General features: G+C 38.5%; 1 protein-coding gene across 1 annotated transcript; it reads left to right on the top strand.

Annotated features, from left to right (window-relative positions):
• Positions 1–326: 326 nt before the first annotated feature.
• On the top strand, positions 327–14,693 carry zgc:174164 (uncharacterized protein LOC570656 homolog). The gene is made up of 22 exons (XM_034025291.3): positions 327–585; positions 2,707–2,816; positions 3,203–3,279; positions 3,707–3,785; positions 4,689–4,765; positions 5,214–5,415; positions 5,682–5,747; positions 5,857–5,928; positions 6,693–6,862; positions 7,652–7,736; positions 8,142–8,269; positions 8,995–9,166; positions 9,464–9,553; positions 9,892–10,087; positions 10,407–10,512; positions 10,612–10,792; positions 11,237–11,317; positions 11,885–11,990; positions 12,168–12,300; positions 12,576–12,645; positions 12,850–12,893; positions 13,714–14,693. The coding sequence occupies exons 1-22, from the start codon at positions 357–359 to the stop codon at positions 13,829–13,831; spliced, it is 2,592 nt and encodes an 863-aa protein (XP_033881182.3). The 5' UTR covers positions 327–356; the 3' UTR covers positions 13,832–14,693.
• The last annotated feature ends 407 nt before the right edge of the window (positions 14,694–15,100 follow it).

Below are 15,100 nucleotides of genomic sequence, written 5' to 3'. Positions count from 1 at the left end.
ACAAGTGAAGAGGACTGTAAAACGTACTAATACATAGACACCGGGTGTCTATGCCGGGTATCTGGAACTGAAAAGCAGCTCCTGAACGCATAGTCCAGGCACATTAACAAAGATTTAAAAAATAAACTGCAATAAGAACATCTCTGAAAATGTGCAAAAAATGTTAACGGGCAGTAAAAAAAAAAAAAAAAGTTAAAAGAAACTACATACTCTTTAAACCAGTTGCAGCATTGGATACGCTTATGGAAAAAAAAAATAAACAAAAAAAACAGGTGTAACCAGTTTATAGTTTAATTGTGTCGAGTACGCCTCTGTTTACCCTGACTATAGGCTGGTATCTGTGATCGGTATTGTGCATGGTATGCGATGGCACATACCCAACAAACGAGTTCTACCTGTCCAATTACAAAACGAGATTCCTACCAGGAAGAGCTCTCGCAGCCCTGGATGCGACCTACTCTTCACCTGAACAGCAAGGGCTCAATGGAACGACTAACAATTCGGTCGGATTTATAATTATGTTGGAACAAAGGCTATTTTTATTAACTTTATCAGTTTGTTTTTACAATGGGCCCGCAACAGCAGGTGAGTTGGTCAGACGTTCAACATGTATCTAAGTTATACCTTTTGTGCGAAGGGTAATGAACTATGTTTGTATCAGATAATAACAAACGGTAAGTTACAGAAATCATTTCGATTTGCCAACGGGAACGGTGAATCGGAGCTGATTATAACTACAAATACGTTCAGTAAAAACAAACAAACAAACAAACACGTATTAGTGTATGGAGTTCATTATTAAAAAGAAAATGTGTGTTGTAGTCTAAACGTTTCTAAATACAGTTTACCTTAATTTATTTTCAATGCTACGGTAAAACAATAAACACATTATATCTCAATTATTATTATTATTATTATTATTATTATTATTATTATTAAAAACGGGGTTTATTAGTCTTAACCGGGCAGTTATTCCACCTGCACTGCTAGAAAACAATAGTTTTGTTTACAAATAATTTTACACGGTAAGTTGTTTAGGTGTTGTCTGACTTTAAGACACTTGATTTAAAAGCTGCTTCGACTTAATTACTTTCCCATCGCCTGTTCGTGGAATGGTACAGATGGATTTAGTAGTACTCCCGTTACTGTACATTTCGAGGTCATGAACTGTAGTTTATACTAATCTGGTGAGCCAGAATATAAGGCTGGTATAATATTCCCCGACTCTTGCTGATTGGTTAACAGCTCAACATAAATATCAAAATATATTTTCATTCAGACAATTACATTATTGTTATTATTACAATTATGCAAGTCACATGTAAGTTTCGCGTGAAGCATTTTAATTATCGTTGCTACTTAACCGAACAACCGTTTTTCAAAATTGATTTCGACAATAGTTTTAATTAATTAAGTTTAATTGAACATTTTGAAACGGGTGTATTGTCAATTTCTGTTCCCGGTTTTATTCTGTGCGTCAATATTACGACAAAGCGCGCCCTCCCTCTAGTGGAGAAACACGATTCTTCAGGTGATACCATTGATCAGTATAAACTTCTATCTTGCATTTATTCATTTATAATTTCAGTGTTGTCTCAAACATATTGTTGCCAATAACTGAATTAAAACACGCCATATATATATATATATATATATATATATATATATATATATATATATATATATATATATATATAAGGAAAACTGCTGTGTACCGAAAGGTGCAAAATCAAACAGAAAAAGGTAGTGTTAGTACACAAAAATGTGAATAATTGATAAAAAACAAAAAACAAAAAAAAAAAACAGTTATATCAGGACGTTTCGGACTACAAGTCCTTCTTCAGATGGATGGAAAAAGCAGTACGTAAACAAGCTGTCTTTATATATATATATATATATATATATATAGTGTAGCGTGCATGGGGGAAGGCAGCAGCAGGGCTGGTAGGTGACGTAATCACACACAAAGACATAAGCCCGATATACGCTCCTTGCAAGGGAGCCAGCTCTTTTGTACAGTGGTATCGGCGCTATGCTTTAGTGCAAGAGGTCCCGGGTTCGCGCCCGTACTCCACCTGTGTGTGGATTGCCTCGCCCTGTGTGATGCTCCTGCCTGCAGGAACCAAGAACGCTACAATTTAAACACCACCTCAAAAAATAAGTCGTCAGATCTAAATAACGAGAAGTTACATAGCCACGCCTATTCCAAAACAGGAATGATGCAGAGCTGTTTGCCTGCCTACCTGAATCATGTGAAACAACAAGTTTACATTAGAATAAGAACTATGTCATTGTATTTCTGACTTGCTTAACCTGCATGTGGGTTCCTCTTGCTCTCTGCACACTACCCTTCTAATGCAGCTGAACATTAGATAGTGTGCAGATTCAGCACCAGTGTTTTCTGAGTGTGTATTGTATGTGCATGTGAAAGAGTATTGATTCAACCCAAGATCTTTAAAGGCTTCTTCGTGTTTCTGTTTGTTTGTTTGTTTGTTTGTTTGTTTGTGCTTGTTAATCTGTGATCATGTAATGGTGGTCAAAGCTTTTAAAATCCAATTTTCTACCTCTGATTAGCAGAAGCAGTCTTCTCAGTGGTCCCCTTTTCATGAAAATCATAACAACAACAGGTATTGGGATCATGTTCCAATTTAGTTGCTTTGGACTCAACATCAGGGCTAAGTAAGTCTCTTCTCTGCATGTTTTCAGCTACGTTTGCTGAACAGACGGCCAGGCTGTCTAGCTACAGCATTGTCATTCCTCAGATTGTGGAAAGAAGGGAGAGGCGACAGGCTGACCACTTTCACGACTCCAAACAGGTTTGGACAACAGGGCAGAGATGAAGCTGTATTCTCTAAAGGGAATCTTTCAGGGTTTAAAATCTCTAGTTGTATTTTACTGATAAATATACATTGCATGCGTATAAGTATATCAATATAGTGTATACACACACGCAATTAATTCTTTATTTAAAAAAAAAAGATTTACCAATTCATTAATGCAGAATAATATCAGTTATAATGATCTATTTTAATTACTTATTTTTCTTTAAATTTTACTGTACATTTACAACCATCTGCTAATGAAATTGTTCTTAACCCTTAGTTGTTATTGTGTGTTCCCACGTGTCCTATGTACCTTTAGGTGTTGTATAATGTTTAAGAATGAACCTGTTGTTTTTAACTGACCATGTGAAATCTTACAGGACTCTCACAAGGACAATCTGTCATATTCTGTTACGATTGAAAAAGAGAATTATTTTCTCCACCTGAACAAGAACAAGTATGTGACTTTTAGAAATGTGCTTTTGTATATCTGTATATGGCCATTCCAGCTCAAGTGGACCACATTTTAGGGAGGGGCTTCCTTCATTTGTGGTTAATGATAAATAAAAAACGCATGCTCTGGAGAAAATGGTTCCAGGTTAAGTGTCCAATGCCTGAAAAATAAGAGCAGTGTAACTCCTGCCTCACATGGTGAGAACATTTGTGAATGTGGTACCTGGACAAATAGTTAGTATAATTCCAAAGTTTGTTTAAACATAAAAGTAATGAACTGACAAAAGAGGCTGAGCAACCCCACTGGGCTCCACAAGAGCTGGATGAAGTAGTCTAATGAATTGTTTCTTAGCTAAAAAATATTGAGATGTCACATTTATTTTGTTTACCTGTCTGCATGCCCTGGTAAATATGCTCTTTTTTTATTACAGAGACTTTCTAGCTAAAGATTTTGTGCAGTACTCGTATGACAAAAATGGCAAATTATTGACTTCGTACCCAAAAACGGAGGTAAGATATTTCATCAATAAGTACTGGGTGAGGAGGGCGGGTGTGAATAAAATCCACAGTGCAGTCACAGATTTTATACTAGAGAGGGAGGCTGTTGTCTCTAGGTTCACAATACTTGCCCTTAGCTATTATGCAGCAAGGGTTTTGGTATTTCTTTTTTAAGGTCCTGGATTTTGATTAAAGCGCTGCTCTGTGTTTCAATCATTCGGCTTTACGTCTGACTCCTGCCGCTGTGCTGCCAGCGGCCCATTTTAAGAAATTTGTTTATTTAGATTGAACCATGTTGTTTGATCTCAGGATAAAAGCATTTAGAGCCTCAGTACCAGAAAAATCTGCTTTAATTCAATGTAGGCGTGGGGAAGGAGGGTGGGGCAAAGTTTTGTAATCAAAGATCATCATTGACATGATATGAGACAAAGACTAGGAAATGTGTTAATCATGACATCTGAGGTATGTTTAACCTATGAACATTCTTCAGCAATGAAGACTTGGTGTTTAACAGGAACTAAAAAGTTGATTGACATGTTGCAGCGGCTTTGTATAACATTGCTGCTTTGTTTCCTACTGTTACACAATGTGGAGTAGTGGCTAGGGCTCTGGACTCTTGACCGGAGGGTTGTGGGTTCAATCCCAGGTGGGGGACACTGCTGCTGTACCCTTGAGCAAGGTACTTTACCTAGATTGCGCCAGTAAAAACCCAACTGTATAAATGGGTAATTGTATGTAAAAAATAAAAAAAAAAACATAATGTGATATCTTGTAACAATTGTAAGTCGCCCTGGATAAGGGCGTCGGCTAAGAAATAAATAGTAATAATACATAACCGTACAATCGTACAATGAGCATCCACAGGTATGGATGTACGGCATGTGTTAACCTGTGTTTTTAAACTTTGCTTTGTAGGATCACTGTTACTACCACGGCCATGTGGAGAAAGTTGAAGACTCGTTGGTTATGCTCAGTACATGCTCCGGTCTCAGGTATGTCTTACCTTGTGGCAATGGAATTATTTCTCAAGTGGTTTGAACCGGGCATGACCCCAATGTCAACAGCAAGCAACGTAGTAGTTCCCAGTTACCTTTGTCATGGTCCTCAACCATCATGGGACCAAAACCAAATGTATTTATATGACAAAATATCCTAATAATATGGCTTGTGATAGAGATCAGAAAGACGGGACCGCAGACACACACTGGGCTAGATTCTCAATTTTCTTCACTCCAAATCATCGTTAGCGCAAGTTCTTTTCAGAAAGAAAAGTTTCCAAACCAGAAATAAACAACTGTGTCTATAACGATTGTGCTTTAAATGGAAAAAGAATCCACATGTGGACGTGTTTTAACAGAGATACAAGCGGGTGCTCTCGTGATGCCTGCTGCAGCACCAGCATTGAATGAAAAAGCCATTTGTTTACACCTCTGTTTGCAGGGGACTCATTTTCATTGGTGAGAAGAGCTATGGCATCGATCCTGTGGCAGAGTCGTCCACAAACGAGCACCTTCTGTACCAGCTGGAGCATGCTCAGAACCAGCCCTTCGTGTGCGGAGTCTCCAATGATACCTGGCAGGAAGAGAACACGGAGACCCACCAATACCAGCACAGTGTGGACTCCATGACGAGGCTCTTCAGGGTACATTTATTTATGAATTAAAGCATTCTCTTTGCTGGCATTTCTTATGGGATATCTTCGTTCTTTTTTTTTTTTTTTTAAATATAAATGGCATTCACGGGTATACAACAGATTTCAAAACAAAGAAAAAGTAAATGTGACGGTTGTTGTTGGAGTTGGTGGAAAAGGGAGGAGGAGGCAATGTCTTTTATGACATTCTACAGATCTTCCATGGCTCCCTTTCCTGAGTAGTGATTGTAACACTACTGTCTCTCTCTGATCTTCAGCAAAAGCGTGAAGCCCTGCCCCAGACTCATTATGTGGAGTTGGTTTTGGTTGTCGACAACCTGAGGGTGAGTGTTGTTGTTTTTTTTTTTTAATAATGTCAACCTTTAAAAAAAATAAAGAAAGAAATTCAGAACAAGTCATAATATGAACTAATGTAACCCTTTTTGTTTCCAGTATCTCATAAAGAAGTCCAATGAGACAGCTGTGAAAGAAGAAGTGGTGGAGCTGGCCAATCTTATAAATGGGGTGGGTCAAGCTTCAGGCTTCTGGATCCCTTGTGGAAATTTTTTTTTTGTAAATTCATTTCAGCAATGTGACGGGGAGTGCTGTGTGAATCTGACCCTCAGTAGAACAAACACTTGCTGCACAAGCACAGAAAGTTATACTTTCAGACTGATAGCACTTCAGAAATAATACAGTCCCTCACACATTGGTGCTTTCTCAATAGATGTATGGATCTGCCATTGTTTCAGAGTCGGGGCAGTTCTCTGCATGCACATGCCTGTTATATTTAAGAGCTACAGTAATGTTCAGTTGGCTTACAGTTAAGTAACTCTTCTGGGGGTTCGATACAAGATGAAATAAAAGTTTATGCAGTATGTCACAAAAGCCAGGTGAATACATTGTGCTGTATCACTGTAGGGGTTATTATGTCACAACAGCAAGGTGTAGACAGTGGAATAATATTACAGTATTTTTCTCTAATGATATTCTAGTATCTACACCAGGTTACAGCATGTTTATAGCGCAATGCCCTTTGCACTGTATTTGTGCACCTTTTACCCTGCTTTTCCCGTGGCTATACTATGCGTTTACCATAGTTTACATTGGTTTGCCATGTTTTTTTTTTTAATGCTTTACTACACAGTACCTCTCTGTGCTTTACAATGCTTACCTCTGCTTTACCAGGCTTACACTGTGCTTTGTTATACTTTGGTATGCTTGCACTATAAGAAACTTATTGTATAAGCGTGAGGCCATAGCAAATCGGTTTTGCTTCCCATTTCCAGTACTACAAAATGATCAATATCCAGGTGATCCTGACGGGGCTGGAGATCTGGAAGGACAGCAACCCCATCGATGTGAACGGCTCAGCGGGGCAGGTTGTGAGCCGCTTCGTCTCGTGGAGAGAGGCCGTTCTCCTGCCGAGGAAGAGGCATGATGCTGGGCACCTGATCATGTGAGTCCGCTTCGTTAAAGCATGCTGGACATTCAATTAGGAGGTCCAGACACCACAGCTTTGACCCAAGCCAGTTGTGTCTAATAACATAGTCTTTTCATTTTTATCTTCTTATCATTGTAAATGTGTGCGTTTCTGCAGTGCACAGTTATTGACATCCACAATTGCACAATTAAACGTGTGCTTGTGCTATATATATATATATATATATATATATATATATATATACTGTGTGTTAAGGAGGCTGTGTGGTCCAGTGGTTAAAGAAAAGAGCTTGTAACCAGGAGGTCCCCGGTTCAAATCCCACCTCAGCCACTGACTCATTGTGTAACCCTGAGCAAGTCACTTAACCTCCTTGTGCTCTGTCTCCTTAATACTGTGTGTTAAGGAAGCTGTGTGGTCCAGTGTGTTAAGGAGGCTGTGTGGCCCAGTGGTTAAAGAAAAGAGCTTGTAACCAGGAGGTCCCCGGTTCAAATCCTACCTCAGCCACTGACTCATTGTGTGACCCTGAGCAAGTCACTTAACCTCCTTGTGCTCTGTCTTTCGGGTGAGACGTAATTGTAAGTGACTCTGCAGCTGATGCATAGTTCACACACCCTAGTCTCTGTAAGTCGCCTTGGATAAAGGCGTCTGCTAAATAAACTAATAATAATAATAATAATACAGTATATATATATATATATATATATATATATAAACGTAGGCTGAGAAAATGCAGTGTTTCATATGAAGAACAAACAACATAAATAAGCAAAACTTGCACACTCTCTCTTTTGTTGTCTGTTTCAGTGGACGGGGTGCATACGATGGAGTCCTGGGGATGGCCTTTGTTGGCTCAGTTTGTTCAAACAGAACTGGTGGTGGAATCAATACGGTGGGTATCTGTTTTCATTCTGTACCCCAGTGTCTGTCCTTAGTCCCACTTCCATTTGTACATGCACAGAACAGCTGGTCATGGTGATTAGCGGTTTTAGTAGACTGATGATGGCTCTGATTTAAAAACCTGGCAGAGGGATGTAACTAGCATACTTGTTGGATGCGTTTGCCTTAAGATGTAGTCTTCTCTAGTTGTGCCTGACTAGCAATCTTGTCAGTTATATGAAGCAATCCTTCTACAAAGAGTTCATTCACTGTCACTTTGACATCCACTGTTTGTAGTAATGAAAGGGATGTAATGAATAATATAAGGGATGTTATCATATTGAGTGTGTGACACACTCAGATGAGTGTGAAATATAGCCTGACGTGTGTGTGTGTGTGTGTGTTTTTATCTTTAAAGTTTGATTACGACAGTCTGCAGTACTTCTCGACTGTTGTTGCTCATGAACTCGGACACAACTTGGGGATGAACCATGACAACACCAAGTGTTCCTGCAATACAGCTTGTATCATGGACGCCGCAGCAAAGTAAACAACACTTAATTTATTCATTTAGCTTCCATTGCGTTTTTTGCGTGAATTTTAATGTTAGGATTTCCCTATAAAATTCAGACAAGTATTTGAATATTCATTAATTTACAAAACATGTTTAAAGCCATTATATGTAACACTGTATTTAAGTAAAATAATACCCCAGAAGTAAGAATAGTTTGTGAATGGATCACTTTACTGAATTAACTACAGAGCAAAGGATGCCATATGGAAGGTGAACATGTTGTCTTGTGTGTATTTCAGGCAAAAAGAACACATAAAGCAGACATTTCAACAAGTCACTGCCATTTTCGTTTCTTCTCAGTAAACAAAGTGGCCTTAGACACATTTTCATAAAGTAATAAGATTGCCCAGATGTACTTTTGCCTAAATTTAACTTGAATAAACACTTCAAATAAAATGAGCATGTTTGCCACAGTTACATTAAGATGCTTTGACTATGAGATCAGGAGCTGCTCTTCCATTGGCTTTGCCTGCCAATGTAGATCAAATGATGGTGGCCTCAATTTGCAGTTACAGATGACAATGTGTTTCTTGTTCTTCCAGTTGTGTTTGTACAGTTTGCTGCATGTTCACAGCAGTTTAACTCCAGTTGTTGTTTTTTAATGCTGTTTATTTTCAGTGCCGACTTTATCGCACCTTTTATATAAAATCATTAGAAAAACTAAGCAAGAAACGTTCTTGTCTTTTTCTCGTTGCAGAGGAGGGACCATGTTTAGCAGCTGCAGTGAAAATGACTTTCAGAATCTGATTTTTCAAGGGGGTGGGCGCTGTCTCATGAACCCCCCCTCCCCTGACAAAATCTTCACCCTTCCTGTCTGTGGAAACAATGTGGTGGACTCAGGAGAGCAGTGTGACTGCGGACCCCCGGAGGTACTGAAACCTTTTACAAATGTAGTAAAAAGAATTGTCTGACCAGTCTACCAGGGATGGAAATAAGACTCCCATTGCATAACGGTTTGATCCACTCCTGGTTTCACTATGAGTTTAAGATGACACACCTGATCTTGTTACCTATACACCATGGCTAATCAAGCTGGTATTAAAACCTGGAATGGGTGAAATTTCTGTGCAATATGAGTCTTATTGACATCGATCTACTCTTTAGTAGCAATAAATGAAGCTTGTTTTGTGCTTTTGTCACCCATTGCAATCCCCTTTTTTTTCCAGAAATGCAACAATAAATGCTGCAATGCGGCTACATGCATGTTTTCGTCTGGATCCTCCTGTGCAGAAGGAAGCTGCTGTGATAACTGCAAGGTACATCAGAAAGAAGTTTGGGCCACTACAGCATCAGATCTGTAACACTACAGCAATGGGTATCGTATGGAAAGTGTGCATTAAAACACACAAGTGTTGATGCAACAAACATGCCTGTTTTTCTGTATACAAATATTTTTCATAAGAGAGCTGTTTTGTATGCTGCATTATGCTTATTTACTGTATATGTCAGATCGTTTCAATACTGCACAGCAACTTACTTGCTTGTGAATGTTATGCAATCACTGAATCATACTGGACATTTCAGTGAGGTGATAGTAGGCAGAGGGTGACATTCACAGGGGTGATATTAAAAGGTGACCCGTTTCTGTTTCTAGATCAAAGTGGCAGGAACACCATGCAGAGCCAGCAGCGATTATTGTGACCTCCCGGAGTACTGCACTGGGAACACAGGCTTCTGTCCAGGCGACTTCTTCATCATGAACGGGTACCCCTGTGCCAACAACACTGCCTACTGCTTTGATGGCCTTTGCCAGAGCTTTGACGCTCAGTGTCGCAAGCTCTTCGGTAAAAGTAAGTGTGTGTGAGGTTCACAGCAAAATAAAATTGGCATAAGAATTGTAGTGTAAAGGATTGTAAATTACCTGTCTGTTTCTGGGTCAGCTTAACCAGATCTTTAACCAGCATGACCAGTTGAAAACCAGCAAACTACTAGTTTTTACCTGGGTAGACCAGTGCTGCTCATTACTGGGATTTCCTATAGGAACTTGTTAAATTAATAAATGCTGCCTCTTCATGAAATGTGAACCTGTTTTTAAACAAATGAATGGGAACTAAAATGAAAAAGTCTGCGAGGATCTGCATCCTAATTGCGAATCTGGATTTTTTTCAGCGGCAAGCAAGGCCCCCGATATGTGTTTCATCACTGCCAATATGAGAGGTGACAGGTTTGGGAACTGTGGACCCTCAGATACCAATTATATCAAGTGTACAAGAGAGTAAGTAGCCCTTAACAAACAAAACAAAGGTTTTTTTTTTTTAGTTGCTTCCCGTCCCGGCGGAATACGTTTACTCTCCTTTCTTTTCTGTCTCCTCAGGAACGTTATGTGTGGGAAATTGCAGTGTATCGGAGTCGACACGAACAACCTCCCTTTTGGCGCAACAGTGACATTGAAGGAAACCGGAGGCGTTACGTGTGTGAACGCGGATTTCGACTTGGGGACAGATGTCACAGACGCTGGCTATGTGAAACGGGGGAGTGGCTGTGAAAAAGGGAAGGTAATGGCGACCCGCAAAAAAAATAAAATAAATAAATAAATAAAATAATAAGAAGGATTAGTTAGAGATTTAACAATAACTGGCATGTACTGCTAATTTGTAACCCATATTAACCCTTAGATTTAGCATACAGTACCGAACAGGACCCAGTCCAATTTGTTCAGTATCTGTGCCAGAACCTAGCTGTGGTGCAGAACAATTAACCATAAATAGTAAATGTCAATGTCCTTTAAAATAAACAAACCTGGGATGTATACTGCAATAACACAGATATCATACCTTTCAAGAGCGCACCTGAAAATAACCTATGTATCATACATTTTTCAGAAGTTTTACATCTTTTTTTTCTGCTGTGGAAGTTACACATGTAATTCCCTATACTGTCCAGAACTGACATCATCAGATTCAAATGGCTGTTTTCTATACTTTCTTTTGTTTCCATAGGCCTGCATGAACTTTCAGTGCGCAAACGCCACAGGCCTCGGATTTAACTGTGACATACAGAACAAGTGCAATGGGAATGGTGTAAGTGAAGCAAAATGTTTCTGCTAAACCAGCTTTCCGAAAGCGCATACATAGCACTGTCTGCCAGTGCTCAGGTAGTGTGGAATACTGTATATGCCATATCTAGACAGTGGACACTTGGTGTTGATGTTTCTTGCTAGTTCTCCCTCATTAACGTTTACCACAGTATATTTGCATAGTAATTTTGCAGCTTTCCCATAGTTATTTTATGCATTTACCATAGTTTACCATGGTTGGCCAGGTTTTTAATGTGCTTTACCATACCTCTCCGGACCTTACAATGCCTAACTGTGCTTTACCTTGCATTAGATTTTACAAAAACGCTGAATGCTTTGTGAATGGTGCTTGGTGTCATGTATGTTTACTGAAGCTCACAGTACAGTCCTACTGAAAAGGACCAAACCAAACTGTTCCGGAATGAGAGTCTTTGAGGGAACATGAGTAGAGTGGAATTCTGCATCATTTTAAAGCAGGAGATATGTTTGCATCCAGGTTCATTCTGAACCTACAAGTCATGTACTAGACACATCTTGAAAAACCTGCCCTTACCATTCTATCTCTATCTAGATCTGCAACAACAACGGCAATTGCCACTGTGACGAAAGCTGGGCCCCCCCGAGCTGCAGCAGCAGGGGCTACGGAGGGAGTATTGACAGCGGCCCCCCGCACATAGGTACAGCTGCAGAGTCTAGAGCTGGATATCCCAGGGATCTCCTCAGGGATGCAGTGTGGACTGTATCCCTGGCATGGAGTCTAGGAATACCTCTGCTTTTATTATTACTATTACAATTACTATTACTATCATATCAGCTGCCATGCCAACTAGGATTCTCATCCTTGTTTTTTTTAGATACATCCCTACGAGACGGGCTACTCGTATTCTTCCTTCTGGTGGTCCCTGTGGTCGCTGCGATCATCTTCATCGTTGTCAAGCGGGAAATGGTGTTCAGGAGATGTCGGAAATCAAAGAGCACCCAGTACAGGTCAGTTTACCCCTTGACATCCAATCATATACAACAGACAGATGCACAAAAGACTTAGTGTGTGTTTCAGCCTTGGACTCCTCGCTCCCAAGAAGTCCCAGCTTCAGTTCACTGGAATAACGGAGAGGCAGTACCACAGAAACTAAGAGATCTATTTTCTATGTCAGTTCAGGATGAAAACGAAAGGGACAGCCATGGAATTAGAATTACATTGTGAAATTCAGAAAGCACTGTCATGTATTGTTAGTAAAAATTGTTCTATGTAACATTTACAGGGAGCGCACTGAAGCTGCAAATAGAGGACCAAGGAATGGACCTGGGCAAAATAATACCCGAAACAATCCGGTAAATATATACATACAACACCAATGACCCTCACAAGTGGAGAGTGTGATATGAATGATCGAATAATCGTTTTTTTGTAATCTTTGCATGAAATATTAAGAGATGCTTAGTGTAAAATGTGCATTATCCTACTATATGTTGTTTTCGTGTAACAAGCATCTACTTATTTGATGTCTCAACTGTTTTCTGCTTTGTTTTTAAAAGCCTATCCCCACCACTGAAACGGTTGTCATTGGTCCTCCACAAAGGTAACTGCAATAACATGTTTTATATTGTACTTGATTGTGTATACAGTCATTAGTTATTATAGAACAAGTGAAATCTCATTACTTTTGACTTTCATTAGGATTGTATATCCGAACATCCTGTGATATTTAGGACACTGTAAACTTTTTATATAAGGGACGTCACAAAGGCTCCCACTGACAGCACAGCATCTCACCTGTCACTAAATAACTGATTTGGTTGAAGTAGAACTCAAATTGAAAGGGGCACTTAACTGACTTATTTTAGTTTAAAAAACATCTCCACTCTGAAAACTTTTACATCTACAGTATAGCTGCTGTAGGTGCAGAAACAAAACATGGAACAGGACTGAAGCAGTCCTTGCATCTTTGGGAAGCAGCACCACAAAATAATGAAATACAAAATACAACAGATTTGTTTTTCTTAATTTTGACGTTTGAAATCCACAAAATTAAAATAAATCAATATCTAAGATTATTGATTTACAACAATATTGACGGGATTCATCAAGTTTGAGCTCCAGGAAAAAATTTCAAAAAAAGGAAAACCAAATATATGGCTGGTTTCACAGACCCCATTTAGCACTAATCTTGGACTACCTGATGTTTAGGTAAGGACATCCAAGATTAGTGCTACTCTCTGTCTATGAAACCAGCCGTTAGTGTTACAAGAAGTGAGTACAAAGAAAATAAAATGTGTATGTCTGGTTGGCTGCAGTATACAACCATGCATTTTGTGGCAGGAGCTACAGTCACCAGGCACACTGATAGTCACATAGAAAACATATCTTTTAACTTTGACATTCCTTCATTCTTTCTTCAGTGCTCAATATTATAATCAGGATGTCGGAAGAGCCCATCGCCCCCCGCCACCTCCACCAAATCACCCTGTGAGACCACCAAGACCTGACCTCCCCAAACTTTCTACAAACCATGCTTAAACTAGTTTAAGCATGCTCAAGGTTTCAGTTCTGAGCTGTGCTTGGGACAATAGCTCCTTTTACATCACAAATGACAAGCAGAATGACTGCAGTGAACAGATCAGAAGAGTGCAGTGAGATTGCAGTTTAACTGCATTCTAACTGCATTTCAGTTGCACTTTATTAGCATTTTAACTGTAACTATTACCAGTTTCAAGTGCAATTAAATTGACTAACTTCACTTTTACAGAATGTGATTTTTTTTTTTTTTTTAGATGCCCCCAGAATCTCGGATGTATTTTACCACATGCTTGTTTTGTTAAATGTCTGCTTCTTCCGATACTGCTGGGGTTCATAATGGCTGGAATTATTTGTGCATGATCGATTTTTCTATAGAATTCTTACTCTGAAACAGGATATATTTCTTCTAAAATAATAATACATAAAAGAATTGGCATTGTATAGGGAAGTTTTATATTTTACTGACCTCAACTATTTTGAAGCCTTGCACAACTAAATAAGTTATAGATGTTTGGATGCACTCTGAAAATGGGTAAATAATATTTCCTAGAACAATGTTGTTTTCTTATTTAAGTGGTAGATTTGTTAGACTCATAGAAGAAAAAAAGCTTCTTAAATAATGTTACATATTTTAATTTATATATGGATCGTGGATTTTTGAATGACAGTGCAAATAATAATGTTACTTATTACTAAGATTAAGTAAAATAATAATTTTGACCAATTACAATGCAATATACTGAGTTTGAATAATTCACACTGATTTTAGGCAAAGGCTAAGTGAGTCCTTATTGGTACATAAATGGTGTTCTTTTTTTGTTTTATTTCCCTGTCTACTCTAAACAATAAAAAACTGAAAGAACTTTGCATACTTTATGATTTTTGCATATCAGAGTTTATTTTTAATTATAAAATGATGTAAGTGTTAATATGTATATTCGTTTTTATAAACAGTCTGCATACCTATTTAGATATGTCTAGTATATCTACATACATCTTCTAAACCACATTTTTAAAAAGGCACAATACTCCACTTCTTTTTAAAGGTAATGTTTTTTGTGTTTTTTTCTTTTAACTTTTTACATTTTTACACAAAGTCACAGTTTTGGTTATTTGATTAACTATTTAATAGCTGCTATAATGACTGTGTCACCATACTGTCATTTTATTCCTAAGAATAATGTCTAGAAAGTGAATTGACAAAGAAAGCATAAATACCTCTTAAAAACCAAAAAACTGGCATTTTCATTTTGCTTAGACTTTACCTGT

Source organism: Acipenser ruthenus, chromosome 7 (genome assembly GCF_902713425.1).
Source record: "Acipenser ruthenus chromosome 7, fAciRut3.2 maternal haplotype, whole genome shotgun sequence".
In the NCBI taxonomy this organism is placed as follows: domain Eukaryota; kingdom Metazoa; phylum Chordata; class Actinopteri; order Acipenseriformes; family Acipenseridae; genus Acipenser; species Acipenser ruthenus.
The sequence above is the reverse complement of the archived record's forward strand: the minus strand, read 5'-3'. Positions and strand labels throughout refer to the sequence as shown.

Excerpts from the sequence above, each read along its gene's own strand:
- zgc:174164 (XM_034025291.3), top strand. The coding sequence starts at position 357 with ATGGTATGCGATGGCACATACCCAACAAACGAGTTCTACCTGTCCAAT. Across the intron at positions 4,766-5,213 it reads AGTACATGCTCCGGTCTCAG|GGGACTCATTTTCATTGGTG; the intron begins GTATGTCTTACC and ends CTCTGTTTGCAG. Across the intron at positions 11,318-11,884 it reads ACAAGTGCAATGGGAATGGT|ATCTGCAACAACAACGGCAA; the intron begins GTAAGTGAAGCA and ends ATCTCTATCTAG.